At 33.9% G+C, this 15,447-nt stretch overlaps 2 protein-coding genes across 2 annotated transcripts; one reads left to right on the top strand and one right to left on the bottom strand.

The window, feature by feature from the left end:
• Positions 1–1,745: 1,745 nt before the first annotated feature.
• On the top strand, positions 1,746–4,968 carry LOC21385890 (probable anion transporter 5). The gene is made up of 2 exons (XM_010106657.2): positions 1,746–2,037; positions 3,040–4,968. Exon 2 carries the CDS (start codon positions 3,289–3,291, stop codon positions 4,618–4,620), a length of 1,332 nt encoding a protein of 443 aa, XP_010104959.1. The 5' UTR covers positions 1,746–2,037; positions 3,040–3,288; the 3' UTR covers positions 4,621–4,968.
• Positions 4,969–7,507: 2,539 nt separating this feature from the next.
• LOC21385891 lies at positions 7,508–10,526 on the bottom strand. The gene is made up of 6 exons (XM_024171165.1): positions 10,235–10,526; positions 9,224–9,356; positions 8,977–9,028; positions 8,785–8,843; positions 7,994–8,039; positions 7,508–7,893 (listed from the first exon to the last, which is right to left on the bottom strand). Exons 2-6 carry the CDS (start codon positions 9,347–9,349, stop codon positions 7,769–7,771), a joined length of 408 nt encoding a protein of 135 aa, XP_024026933.1. The 5' UTR covers positions 9,350–9,356; positions 10,235–10,526; the 3' UTR covers positions 7,508–7,768.
• Between the last annotated feature and the right edge of the window lie 4,921 nt (positions 10,527–15,447).

Here is a 15,447-nt window from a genome sequence, read left to right on the forward strand (position 1 = left end):
TTTTCTAATAGACAATAAATATAACAGTCAAATTCATGCAATTGCACGTGCCTACTTTTACTAGTTTCTTAAAAAAATGAAAATATTTTAAGACATTAAAATATTTAAAGGAAAATAATAAAATAAAAAGTTCATGATTTTTTTTCTAGATTTATTAGATTTTGATTAAGTAAAAGAGTACTAAGGTCATTTTACATCTTAAAAATCAACTTCAGAGTACCAAGAATATATTTTTAAAAATGTTGAGGTGTCATTTTAATATTATCAAGAACACAAGATACTAAAAGCATATTTCGCTATATACATTGTCGCTTACGTTCATTAACATGAAATACAACAAATCAGTCAATATACATATTTTTATGCTATGTGTTCACTTAATTGCTATAAAAAATACATATTTTGAGGATTAATATACATTATCGTTTTTTATAACTTAACATATACATCTTTATATGTAAATATACACACTTTATATATAAATATACAAGAAAATGACAGAATTGTACATCTGCCGTTTCAATCCGACAAACAGTAACCGCCGAATTAAAGACCTTGCCTATATATATATATATATATATATATATTCAAAGTGAAGAGCATCCTTTCATTGAATAGAAGCTAAACAACCGATAAATTTCGGGCTACAATTCAGCCACATCTTATTTGACAAACTAGAAAAGACAAGAGTTTACGGCATTAATTTTAAATTTAAAGTGATAAACCAAAATTGATGGATTACAGCATGAATTTTAAATTTAAAGTGATAAACTAAAATTGATGGGTTACGGCATGAATTTTAAATTTAAAGTGATAAACTAAAATTGATGGGTTACGGCATGAATTTTAAATTTAAAGTGATAAACCAAAATTGATGGGTTACGGCATGAATTTTAAATTTAAAGTGATAAACTAAAATTGATGGGTTACGGCATGAATTTTAAATTTAAAGTGATAGACCAAAATTGATAGATTACGACATGAATTTTAAATTTAGTGTTAAACCACGTCATAATACTTTTGAATTAATTTCAATTTTGACCCTTAAGAAATACATGTTGTTTTATTTTACTCTTTAAACTTTAAAGTGTGACACTAGTGGTCTTTAAGCTTTATAAACGTTTCACTACTAGTGGTCTTTAAGCTTTATAAACGTTTCACTTTTGGCTCTTCCATCATAAATCTATTAAAAAAATGGATGAAATTTACATGTGAGGTGCATTTGACACTTTTAATGAGGGCAATTTAGTAAATACTCAATTGTCTCATTTTACCTTCTAATCTATTTTGAAATTAATTGTGAGGTTAACCTATTGAAATTAATTGTGAGGTTAATCTGTTGAAAGAAAAGAATATGAAGGCTTTTAAAATTAGAATTATGAATGTGAAATTTTTTTCATAGGAAAGCATTCGGGATAATATTTAACATGAAAAAGAAAATACTAAAAAACATTTATTGTGTACCGTACGTGCAAGTTTCATTTATTTTATAAAGATTTGTGATGGAAGAACCAAAATGAAATTAAAATTGAAACAGCTATTCAATTTATTTTTCATTTATTTTTTTATAGGTTAAAATTGAAATTAATCCTTTTTTTTTTCAAAATCATATTCATAATGAAAATCTAATTGGTCGTTAGGACATAGGAGGAGCTGTGCAAATTAAATGATGATTACAAAAAACTCAAAACTTCTCTCCTCCTTTCTATACTTCTCTTTCTCTCTCTCTATATCTCTATCTCTCCTCCATAATAACTCTTCTCTAGGCCGAAAACGACATTAGTGTGGTGTCGTTTTGGTGCAAGCATCTTCGTTGACCTTGTTGCTCTTCAAAAACCGATCGAACGCGTTTGCATTTGCATTTGCAATTATTGCATTGGCATTGGGTTTGGGAGAAGGAAGGAAAGATCATCTTTTTTTTTTTTTGCTCCATTCTTCAAAATCGAAGAAGATCCGATCCCATCCATTCATTCACTCTGCAACATTCTGCATTTATATCCGATATCTTCTTCTACTGCACTTCACTCCGGTTTCAAGGTAATCTTTTTTTTTTTTTATAAGATTTTCACACCAGAATAGATTCAAACTCTTCTTCCCACATTGAAGATAAGAAAGCGTCATTGATCTCATTATCCTTTTTTCTTTTTACGATTTCTTTTCGTTTATCTACACATTATAATCTCAAATCAACTTTCTTTTCTTTTCTTTTTTGTTTTTAAATATTTATGGCAATATTTCTCCCCTAGAAGCTGTAATTTGTTAAAACCTTGGTTCTTTAATCGCAGAAACTATTAAAAAAAATCGTGGCGAAAATTTTTCTAGGGTTTTGAAATTGGATGTGTAGTTTAGTCGTGGAATTGCTATTAGGGCTTTTGAGAATTCACAGGTTTTGAAATAAGTTGTTTGTCACTTTCTTGTTCCGCAAAGTGTCTGTGGAACTTGTGCTTCATTCTGTTAAGGTTGTGAATATCAGAAAAAATGCCTGTTAAAATTGTTAAGCTTTTGCCATTAGAAACATGTAAATCGAGATTTGATATCAATTTATGATTTTTGAATTGTATTTGTATGCCTCCAGTCCACTAAATGCCAACAAACCGTTTGGTTAAATGTCTCATTGAGCATCCTCATCAAATATCTAAGTATTCAGTGTGTATGTATTAAAGAATCTGAAATGTTTGTGAACTTTGTTTGCATTTCCAAGTATTCTATCATGATTAAGGCCTAATGTTCGTGAAATTTTGATTTTATGGATGGCATCCATCGAATGCAAGTACGTGGACAGATTTGCGTTTCATAGAAAATCTTCTTCTCAGGAATAACTTGTATTTCAATCTCATTTTGATAACTTAAAGTTTCTTCCTCTGACTTGGGCATTGTGGATTATGTAAAACACTTCTAATTTTCTGCAATTATTGTATTTGTGTAAATACTTATAATACTTCGATACCTGTTGGCTGTTGGTTCTTGTCTTTTCTGTATAATCATGCTTTGATTACAACACGATTGTTGATTTACTTTTTCCTTCTACTTTTGCTCCAGGTTCCGTCAACATTTCCATGTCTCATGCTATCTGATAATTCTTTGAGTTACTAGCTTCTCTGTCCTGACCACTTTGGTAGCGGAAAGCAAGCTTTGGAAAAGTCAGTTTGTCTTTGTTGTTCACAAAATGTTTTAAGATGGAAGACATGAGCAAAGACAACTGACTGAAGTGAAAAATACATATATCGAGCTTGCTCACCCGAAGGCGATTGGTGATGTAGGTATAATAAATGACCGGCCAGTCGAAGTATGAGGATGATGAAATTTCCGAAGCGTTATTTAATCGTCATTTTGACCTTCATCTGCACATCAGTATGCTATATAGAACGTGTGGGCTTCTCCATTGCTTATACTTTCGCAGCTGATGGTGCCGGGGTAAATCAATCTAGCAAAGGCAAAATACTGTCTGCATTCTACTATGGATATGCTTGTTCGCAGGTGCCTGGAGGATGGGTGGCCCAGAGAATTGGAGGAAGAAAGGTTCTTCTCCTCTCATTTCTTTTGTGGTCAATGACTTGTGCACTAGTTCCCCCCAACCCTAATCTAGTTCTAACCTTGGTAGTCGCCCGCCTGCTCGTCGGCGTTGCACAAGGGTTTATCTTCCCATCGATTCACACGGTCCTGGCTCAGTGGGTCCCGCCCCATGAGAGATCCAGGTCTGTTTCTCTCACAACCTCTGGCATGTATCTAGGTGCTGCTGCGGGAATGCTTTTCCTTCCAAGCTTGGTGAAATATCAAGGTCCTCAGTCTGTTTTTCTTGCCGAGGCAGCCCTAGGTGCTATGTGGTCTTTGCTTTGGTTCACATATGCCACCGACCCACCTCGTTCTGAACATCCTAAAGCCACGGCTGCTGGTTTTGGGGAATCTTTATTGCCAATTAAAGGGGGTCAAAAGTTTAAAGTGGAGAATGGAGGAAATACTGTCAGGACTTCTACCAAAATCCCATGGAAGAGAATTTTAATAAGCTTGCCGGTTTGGGCAATTGTGGTTAATAATTTCACGTTCCACTACGCGTTATATGTTCTGATGAATTGGCTGCCCACGTACTTCGAATTAGGCCTCAAGCTTAGCCTTCAGGAGATGGGTTCTTCCAAGATGATGCCTTATCTCAACATGTTCATATTCTCGAATATTGGTGGTATGTTGGCTGACCACTTTGTCACCAAGAGAATCTTATCCTTGACTAATACCCGGAAGTTCTTGAACACTGTTGGGTTTATAGTCGCTTCTCTTGCATTGATGGCAATACCCGTCTTCAGAACTTCTAATGGAGCTGTACTTTGTTCTTCTGTGGCTCTTGGATTCTTGGCACTTGGGAGAGCTGGTTTTGCAGTGAATCACATGGATATTGCTCCAAGATATGCAGGGATAGTGATGGGAGTTTCAAATACTGCTGGAACGTTGGCTGGAATTATCGGAGTTGATTTAAGTGGCAAGCTATTGGAAGCCGCTAGAGCCATCGATTCGGATCTTTCGAGTGCGGAAAGTTGGAAAATGGTGTTTTTTATACCGGGGTTTCTCTGCATTTTCAGTTCTGTTGTATTCTTATTGTTTGCAACAGGGGAGAGGATTTTTGACTGAGATACACAAGTTTTGACGTACAAAAGCTTAGCTTGGCGTTTGAAAGGTCACTTACATAAATTATTGGAAAATTTTTTGAAGTAATCAGCATGAAATTAGTGGTCTGTGGCTATTAAAATTTATTCTTTAGATGTATTTTGCTAAATTATTTTTCATCCCCACACCTGGGTTATTGATTTTTTCTTGGTTGTGAAAGTGTTGAGTTGTTATTTATTGACCACAGAAAATAATGTCTCATCATGACATGGAGATGTTGTAACTCTATGTAACCTGAACTTGTTGCTTGTATCATCTGTGATTCCCAACACCTTAAATTCACTATACATGGTCACATGTAGTTTCTTAAAATAATTATTTATTATTGTAATTATTATCATTATATAAATTTTACAGCACAATTAAAAAGAATTAGTTCATAAGTTACAGCAAACCAAGCTGTGCATATCGTAGAATGACAACTCTAGAATTTTCAAATAAAAAAAAAAAAAATCTTCTGTAATAAAGGAAATTTTGTGATTTAGAGTGAAAAAAAAGGAAGAAAAATTTGTGGAAACAAAGTACAGGAGTTGTATCTATTATGTAGTAATTATCTGCGCCAAGTTTGTGTTTGTGTTTGTGTTTTCGTGGCTGATCGTCCTCATACTCAGGCTAATGCATAGTCGAAACCTGTAATCAAAGCACGAGTCATAATGTGTTTGGTGATTTTCTCCTTTTTTGTATTTCAATGCAATTATGCATTCCAGTCGGGCCTTTTTTCTGCAGTTGTGAACTATTGATTCTAGCTCTCCTTTTTTTCTATTATTATTATTATTATTATTATTATTATTATTATTATCATCATTATTATTAGTATTTGTACACTACAAATTTGACAATAATACTATACTCACACTCACAAAAATGATTTCTCTCCATATTTAATTTCCTCCCACATGTAGCTTACTTATCTGATCTCCTCCTTTTATTTTAGTATTTATGCAGCATCTTATTTGTGCAAACTAAGCTGCCTTCTATTTAAAATCCAAAGATTCTCAATTTATTGTTTCTTGAATGAAAATTTTCCAAATGCCTAACGTACATACCGTTGTTTTAAGACTATATTTCAAATAACGATGCTTATTTCAAGAATTAATATAATAAACGGTGTCTTTTAGATTTTGTACTCTTAATATATATATTTAGAAACGTAAGGTTGCGTATATTATTATCTTGTAGCTTTTGGAGTAGGTTGCGTATATTATTAACGATGCTTGACATGTACAAACACATTATAATATGGAACCAAAAAAAAAAAAAATCACTATCATGAAAATAACAACAACAAAATCAATCATAATAATGAATTATGAACTGTTATGGAAATTCCATAACTTTTATGATTTATGACTTCTTATTTAGACCTCATTATCTCCTTATAATTTCTCTGAGTATTATCTCTCCATAATTTTTATCTAAAAAGTTGCAACTCATGGAACTTGTGTCTTTTGTACTTACTTTATTTATGGTTACTAGCCTATAAAATTTAAAAGGGATTATATGAGCATGTATTGATCACTGCTCACAAGTGAAAGAAATAATATAAAGTTATTTTGTCTCACATATTTTCTTGTATTTCTCTGTTCTTTAATTCTTTGCAATACTTTAGCTTATACTAATTAATTTATAACATAAACTGATAATTATTACATATAACAACAACAACAACAATAATAATAACAATAATTAATTATAAACAAATAACCAATAATTATATTATTATTGTCATTAGTGATATTAACCAAAAAAGATTAAAAATAATCTTTGTCCAAAACTTTCTGCTAGGCAAAATCAAATTTTACCAAACACTTGTGTTTCTGTAAATTGCTTTAATAATCTAAAGCAGCATTCCAACAATATTATGCAAAATCCTAATGATAGGTATTTATAGGTGTACAAAAGAATAGAAGAAAAAACCCAGAAAAGCTCTAAAGGCCGATCTTTCGAAAATATGTTGCTTATAGTAAGTGCTGGTTTGGTTTTTATGAGTAATGAAATTTCAGCTTCTATTTCAAAAAAAGAAAAATGTACTTATTATTTGATGTTCAAAAAATAGATTAGTTAGAATCGTTAGATCATAGAGTCGTTAGAGTCCTGTCTTCAAAGGATAAGACCAAGAAAAAAAAAAAAAAGGACAGAAATAAAGTGAGTTTTATCTCAACAACTAGAAGAAGAGAAATGAAATTCCACGATCTGTGTCATAGGATTGGAGAAAAGATCTCCAGAAAATACATAAAAGCTTGGAATAATGGAATAAATTTTAATAATTCATTAATTTCTTCCTTACATAAACATGGTCGAAACACACATTAGAAAGAAGTGTTGGTAACATATTTAATGGTAAATTAATTTGGGTCTCGATGGTATTTGTTGATGCACTTGTTGAGTTATCTAAATTAATCCTACTTCCTATGATCTTTTTATTTTGCGTCTGAACAGCTCTCTGCAATGTTCAAGAGCCTTCTCAAGACAATTATGGACAAATGAAACTAGCTCTCATTTAAGCGAATTTTAAACTAGCCTTCTCCTAAGGTATTGTTCTAGAATTCACAGCAAAATTTTTTAAGGTTGAATTACATTATCTGATATACAAAGACCCAAAAAAAGGAAGAGCATCTACGATGTTGAATATCATTATTTTATTTATTATGTCCAAATAAAATATATATATACACATATTTTTCTTTGCTCAAGAAATAAAATATAATTCAATGCCTTAACGGCAAAGAGGTTGTTCAATTTGGATTTAATAAAAAATTATATCTTTCTAACCAGCAAAAATACACACACACACACACACACACACAAATATTCACCTTATGACATGACTAGAAAAGCAAATAAGAGCCTCTTAGAAAATGATGATCAGTGATAATAATGAATAAATAATAAACCACTAGCTTTTTAAGAAACATGCATGGAAAACTTATTAATACAAACTAGAAAAGAAAAACACTGAGCTAACACATATTTCTCATATGCTAATACTATGGTGCCTTGAATGACCAAAAGCCAGAAGACTAAAGAAGAAGGCATATATACACAGAAACTAATCTTTATTGCTCCTCTCGTGGCTGCCCAAATTTACGAGGAAAACCTGTGGGACATGACATCAGAGGGTAGAGGAAGTTCTGCTGGACTTGTGAATCTTGTCATCCTGCGAAGACGAAGACGATGCCGAGAATGCTGAGTGGTATGAAGATGAAGCAAGTTGTGCCAACCCTGGAATTGCACCCCCTGCGGATTGAGATTTCCCAATTTATTTATTCAAAATAAAACAAAAATAAAATAAAGAATAGAAAGATCAAAACATTCAAGTAAGAAAGTTATTCGTCACCTGCCAATCCCGCACATGCAGAAGAAAATACAATCACAGGAGGTGCCTGTATTTGTTTTGTATAAAACAACTTTGAAGGTCAATTCCAGTGTCCTCAGCAATAAAAATGCACAAAACCAAACCCGACAACGAAAACAAAAGCAAATTGAGTTTTTGAGGCTAAGACACCAGAACTACCCTCAAACCAGAATCTTCCCAAGTTCGAAGGAAACTATTCAAACCAAACTGAAGCAGAGTAGTGAGTGATTAACATCAATTGAAAAGAGAAAGATCCAAATTAAAAGAGGGTGCTTTTAGGGCACATTGCTAAGATTTAGCAAGTTGGGGTGTGGATAAAGTGCCGAGATTTATTAGAAGTTCAAGAGGTAAGTTGACAAAACCCGAAAAGTTTGTATGATTGTTTCAGAAGGCCTCCTCGTGCAATAAAATAAATCATGGAGGATATTCAATTGTCTTTGTCACCAACACCTAGTGGTTGTCCCGAGCATCCATTTCCAAGTTCCAACCCAAATGCAAAAGAAGACAAAAAGGAACTAGACTTGAGCTTCCGTTTGCTTCCTCCTTATCTATAAACTTACTTGTTTGCATGAGAACTAAGTAGGAGGGGGGAAAAAAAATGCAAATAGAAAATTGCAACATTTCACAATTTCTTTCCTCTATGCTATGAGCTATCCTCCAACAACACAACCCTTTCATTGATTCAATCTAGATAGAGAAAGACTAACAATACAAAAACAAATAATAAATAAAAACATTAATTAAAAAGAAAAGAAGAAAAAAAGAAAGCTTACACCGATGAGAAAATGCACCCACATCGGACCCTTTACCCATCTTCGAACAATTGGCATCACTGCGTGCACCAACAAATACAAATACAAATACAAACACAAACACAAATAAATCTCTCTCTGCATTCGCATATAATTGTAAATTGTAAATTGTATTCACAGAAACACATTTAGATGTCAAGTGAAGTAGGTTACCATGGTTGAATCCGTAAAAGGCACTTGTGGTTCCACCAACAGCAGACCCAATCTACAAAGTAACAAACCGAACCCACCCACCCACCCCAGAAATCAAAACCACAAAGAAACAAAGAAAGAAAAAGCAAAAACGAAAAAAGATGAAAAATTTGATGAAAACCCAGTTCCAGTTGTTGATATATATATATTAATAATTCAGTTGTTGAAATATTAGTAGAGAGAGAGAGAGAAAGAGACAAGGAATTACCATAGAAAAGGAATCCCTAATGAAGGGTCGGACAGTCCATTGGGTGGTTTCGATGTCCTTCGTAAGAGGACCTGCGCAGTGACGACATCTTAATCCTTCCCCTGCAGCTGCTGCACACTCCCCCATTGCAATTCTATACAGAGAGAGAAGACAGACTTAGCTAGCCTAGGGTTTGGTTTAATGCGTGCTTCTTATTCAACGGTTGAGATCTAATCAGCCATTTGGATCATGTTATTCTCAACTTTTACTTAATTAACAAATTGTCCCATGAACTTCTGATTTTTAACCAAACTTCTGATCTAATCAGCCATTTGGATCATGTGATTTTTAGCCTAGGGTTTAGAATACTTGGAAATGCAAACAAAGTTCACAAACATTTCAGATTCTTTAATACATACACACTGAATACTTAGATATTTGATGAGGATGCTCAATGAGACATTTAACCAAACGGTTTGTTGGCATTTAGTGGACTGGAGGCATACAAATACAATTCAAAAATCATAAATTGATATCAAATCTCGATTTACATGTTTCTAATGGCAAAAGCTTAACAATTTTAACAGGCATTTTTTCTGATATTCACAACCTTAACAGAATGAAGCACAAGTTCCACAGACACTTTGCGGAACAAGAAAGTGACAAACAACTTATTTCAAAACCTGTGAATTCTCAAAAGCCCTAATAGCAATTCCACGACTAAACTACACATCCAATTTCAAAACCCTAGAAAAATTTTCGCCACGATTTTTTTTTAATAGTTTCTGCGATTAAAGAACCAAGGTTTTAACAAATTACAGCTTCTAGGGGAGAAATATTGCCATAAATATTTAAAAACAAAAAAGAAAAGAAAAGAAAGTTGATTTGAGATTATAATGTGTAGATAAACGAAAAGAAATCGTAAAAAGAAAAAAGGATAATGAGATCAATGACGCTTTCTTATCTTCAATGTGGGAAGAAGAGTTTGAATCTATTCTGGTGTGAAAATCTTATAAAAAAAAAAAAGATTACCTTGAAACCGGAGTGAAGTGCAGTAGAAGAAGATATCGGATATAAATGCAGAATGTTGCAGAGTGAATGAATGGATGGGATCGGATCTTCTTCGATTTTGAAGAATGGAGCAAAAAAAAAAAAAGATGATCTTTCCTTCCTTCTCCCAAACCCAATGCCAATGCAATAATTGCAAATGCAAATGCAAACGCGTTCGATCGGTTTTTGAAGAGCAACAAGGTCAACGAAGATGCTTGCACCAAAACGACACCACACTAATGTCGTTTTCGGCCTAGAGAAGAGTTATTATGGAGGAGAGATAGAGATATAGAGAGAGAGAAAGAGAAGTATAGAAAGGAGGAGAGGAGTTTTGAGTTTTTTGTAATCATCATTTAATTTGCACAGCTCCTCCTCTGTTAGGGTGCGTTTAGTTACTAGGGAAATAGTAATAAGTATAGAAATGAGAATGATAATAGAATATAATGAAAAAAAAGATAATTTATTTGTTTGATTTTATTTTTATAAATATAATAGAATGAGATATGAATATTTTAATGTTGACAAAATTACCTTCATATTAATATAACTAATATCATATATCTTAATATAATCATTTAATAACTAATATTATATATATAAAATTATAAGGATATAATATATATAATTATAATTATAGTTATATTATAATGTTACAACTATACTATATTATATTATTAGAAATATAGTATAATTATAAAATGTAATAATATAATATAACATATTATAATTATAATATGTAATATAGTATATTATCATTTCTAATTATAGTATATTATCTATTATAATATAAATTTATATTGTAATTATATAAATACTTAATTATAATATTATAAAATATAATATCTAATTATAATTATAATTATAATATTATAAAATATAATATCTAATTCAAGGGGAGACAACTAAATCTAGATTCTAATTACTAAATCAAGTCCATAGAACCTAAGATTCCCAATTTCCATCACGATTTTACACAAAATCATTCAAAATCCATTTCAAACCAAAAATAAGTTTTCTAATCCGAAAAACTTGAGATTTAAGAGAGGTTTTCAGAAATCTTACCTCAAATCCTTCTCTTGACGTTGAAAACTTCTTTAAATTCCTTTTTGGTTCGAGATTTGGTTGGTTTTGTGTCAAAAATGAGAGAGGAGAGAGAGGGAGAGTGAGGGTGCTGCACGGGAAAAGAAAGAAAAAGAAGAAAAGAAGAAAAGAAAAGAAAAGAAAAATAGGTGTCCAAGTATTTAAAATGACAGTCCAGAAAATGTGTCTACACACACTCTGGGGTGAAAATGTAATTACTGAAAATATTTAAATACCTTGGAATTATTTTAATTTACACGTCAGAAACATTTAATAAATAATAATTAATTATTTAAACCAGATTAGGCACACTAATAAATCTTAATTTTCTTAATTAATCTCGTTTAATTCTCTGAGGTGTTACAATAATATATCTATAATTTAATTGCTTTGACTTCATTTTGTCTTTAGAAGAAAGAGAGAAATAGACAAAAGAGTACACAAAATATTAGTACCATTTATGGTTGAGACTTGAGAAAAAGGTTGTAAATTATTAGTTCAAATCAATTATAATCGGTTTCATTTGGATTGGATTAGATCCCTTAATTAGTTTAGTTTGGATTGGATTAGATCCCTTAATTAGTTTGGTTTGGATTAGATTAGATCCATTAATCTGTTTAGTTTGGTTTAAAAATCTATAAACCAATTTGTAATTGGTTTGGTTTGGTTTGTATTTCACCTAAAATAATTGGTTTGGTTTGGTTTGTATTTCACCTAAAATAAACGGTTCGGTTGGTTTACACACCCCTAACACGATGTGATCCCATCAACACCAAAAATTTCAATAACTATCTTCAAACTTAAGGATGACAATTGGGTGGGGTGGAGACAGAGGATGATTTTCCATACCCATCCCCGCATCCTTAAACTGTCCCTTTTCCCGTCCTCATCCCCTTTTAAGGAGGGGCAGGGTCGGAGTCGGGGATTTCCCATTAGAGAAGACTTCCCCTTACCGGTTTCATTCCCCATCATATAGGATTATGTGCTTAAAAATTATAGCAACTTAAAATAAAATAGAATAGAAATTCATTATAAATTTACACCAAAATCAAAAGTTTTACAAAAAAAAAAAAAAAAACTAAATTCGTAACATATTGTAAACTAAATCTAAAAGTAATGACTAATGTATAAGCAAAAAAAGTTTAAAAACATAAACGCAAATTATCCTTCATTGTCTATTCTTAATAGCTTCAATCTTCATTGCATGGTTGCACGCTATTTCTTCTCAAGAATCATAATTTAAAACACTAAAATTTTAAGAGCTTATGTGTGTATATATAAATTACATAAAAAAACAACACATTATTGGTGGCTGTTTTAGTATCAGGCCAATACAAGGGTCTATGCCCAATGATTCCGTCTTGTGATGGGATTGGGCCCAATTCATGGACTCAAGCCAAGCTCGGGGAACTCGTGTTGGCCGTGGTTTGGTGGGCCATGGGTAATCGAACGGGCCAGTTTGTTTCTTTGTTCGGCTTGATTTTAAGTCCTACTTGGGGGGTTTTAAAATAATTAGGCTAATGAATGAATGGGTGATGGAGAATTCAACCTCAAAATCCTTTGTTTGCCTTTCAGGAGTCTTAGAAACCCTTTTCTCAGCCTTTGGAGACTCAAAAGCCCATAATTTAAGCTATGGAGTCTTCCTCTCTGGTGCTAGACGGGAAGTTTTTTTGCTCCAGAGCAGCTTCCTCCGGAGTTGGCAATGATTCATCTTTGTAGCAGTCATTGCTCCGGATGCCGCCACAGAGGCATCACCGCAGATACCACCATGAAGATACTTTCCATGCTCCAAGAAACTCCTCTGTGACCAAAGATACCTCCTGTGCTCCGAGAGATTTTCATATGTCTGTAGGTTCTTCCCGTACTCCATGGAGATTGAATGTGTCAGGTGCTCTAGTGACGGTTGTTTAGCCAAAATTAGAAGGTAGCGTTCTGGAGCTGGTCTGGCATGTGTTCAGACCTCTGGAAATAGAAACGCCTCCGGAGCACCAAATTCAGTCAAACACTCCATGATCTCTAAGCTTGGGGAATGTCCAATATCAGCAAGAATTTCAGATTTGGTCTCCAAATACACATTTTTTTGCCACATTTTTTGTCAAAGAGGAAAGTCACTTGATGCAAGTGCTCTGGAGGGAAATGGTTCGTACAAGCCTCTGGCAAGGCGTGATCGTACAGCCCTAGAGCAACTATCAAAATGTTCCAAACTTCTCCTATAAATACCTCTTAACTTCTTCAGTAAAAGACATACTTGGGAGACCTCTTTTGGGACTTTTGGAAAGCTTTTCTCACACTTGAGTTCATCCCTCTGAGAGTTTTTCTTCAAACCTGTGCTCATTGGGTTTGAAGTTCTTCATAGAAATTTCACTCAAAAAGTCTCAAAACACTTCGTTTGATCTATTCGAACTTGTCTACAAGCTACATCCAAAGTTTCTAAGGTTTCTCCGGAGGTCTGAAAATCCACTTCCGTGGTAGGACTCCGCCGTCCCGGAGCACACTTTTGAAAAACCATAAACTTCACCTACTAATACACATTCTCGAAGGTGACTTGTATTTGGTCTTCGAATTCTCCTATGAAACAGCCTTATCCATACTTTCTGAGTCAGACTGCGGCTTTAGAGGCAACCCATGCCTATCCTCGGAGTGTTCCTCCAAATAGCCTTATTCATACTCTCCGAGTCAAATCTCCATCAACCATTCGGTTACTCCTCCCATCATACAATTCATCCATGCGATCTCTATGGCTGAGTTCAACATCTTTCCATGCGCATAGTTGAGAGTTCCTCAGCAACTTGACAGTAAAGTGGGCCTTAGAATTTGATTTCTTCAGCTTACTTTGGGTATAACCGATCCCCTCTTGTTCATTGGAGGTCCTACCATACAAGCTCCTCTATGAACGCCGCGTGTTTCATCTGCGTCAGCATCGACACCACTGACTCTAGTACTTGCACATGTATACCTTGTAGACACGTACCCACCGAATCTATTGGGTGCTAACACACATTATTATTGAGATGGAGGCAGGGTGAGGAGTACTTCTCTTGTCCTTACCCGCCACAAATTAGGGACTAGATTTTGTCCTCATCCCGATAATTATTTTCCATCCCCGTCCTGTTCAATGCGGGTCCCCACCCTCTAGAGAATATTACCATTCGTATTAAAACTACATTATGTGATGTCTTCAGGGCATTTAAATAGTCGTCAACAATTTGTAGCACTATTTACAGTACTTATATATTAATTTAGGGAGCAACTTGTTAAAAATTAACCTTATCTTTATAATGCAAGTTTTTTTACATAATTAAAATTAATATACTAATAAATATTTAAGTATCTCAAAAACTTTGAAAATTTGACTGAAAATTACTTTGATATTCAGTGCTTCCAAGTATTACGAGCCCTTTCTGCACAAAGAAGAAGAAGAAGAAGAAGAAGGAGGAGAAGGAGAAGGAGAAGGAGGAGGAGGAGCAGGAGGAGGAAGAGGAGGAGGAGGAGAAGGAGAAGGAGGAGAAGGAGGAGAAGAAGGAGAAGAAGGAGAAGGAGAAGAAGAAGGAGGAGAAGAAGAAGCAGAAGGAGAAGGAGGAGAAGAAGAAGAAGAAGGAGAAGAGGGAGAAGAGGAAGAAGAGGGAGAAGAGGAAGAAGAGGAAGAAGAAGAAGAAGAAGAGGGAGAAGAGGAAGAAGAGGAAGAAAGGGGAGAAGAGGGAGAAGAGGGAGAAGAGGAGGAGGAAGAAGAAGAAGAAGAAGAGGAAGAAGAAGAAGAAGAAGAAGAGGGAGAAGAAGATGGAGAAGAAGAAGAAGAAGAAGAAGAAGAAGAAGAAGAAGAAGAAGAGGGGGAAGAGGGAGGAGAAGAAGAAAAAGAAGAAGAAGAGGGAGCAGAGGAAGAAGAAGAAGAAGAAGAAGACGAAGAAGAGGGAGAAGAAGAAGAAGAGGGAGAAGAAGAAGAGGGAGAAGAGGAAGAAGAGGAAGAGGGAGAAGAGGGAGAAGAGGAAGAAGAAGAAGAAGAAGAAGAAGAAGAAGAAGAAGAAGAAGAAGAAGAAGAAGAGGGATCAAAATAATACGTAATTATAAGCATTATAGAGTGTACAAACATTACAATTCAAAATAATACGTAATTATAA

Source organism: Morus notabilis, unplaced genomic scaffold, assembly GCF_000414095.1.
Source record: "Morus notabilis unplaced genomic scaffold, ASM41409v2 Scaffold278, whole genome shotgun sequence".
NCBI classification, from domain to species: Eukaryota; Viridiplantae; Streptophyta; class Magnoliopsida; order Rosales; family Moraceae; genus Morus; species Morus notabilis.

Bases quoted from the DNA above. Each gene is read 5' to 3' on its own strand.
- LOC21385890 (XM_010106657.2), top strand. From the start codon at position 3,289: ATGAGGATGATGAAATTTCCGAAGCGTTATTTAATCGTCATTTTGACC.
- LOC21385891 (XM_024171165.1), bottom strand. From the start codon at position 9,349: ATGGGGGAGTGTGCAGCAGCTGCAGGGGAAGGATTAAGATGTCGTCAC. The intron at 9,029-9,223 runs GTAATTCCTTGT...GTTACTTTGTAG, and splicing joins TTAGGGATTCCTTTTCTATG to ATTGGGTCTGCTGTTGGTGG. The intron at 8,040-8,784 runs GTAAGCTTTCTT...AAACAAATACAG, and splicing joins GGGTGCATTTTCTCATCGGT to GCACCTCCTGTGATTGTATT.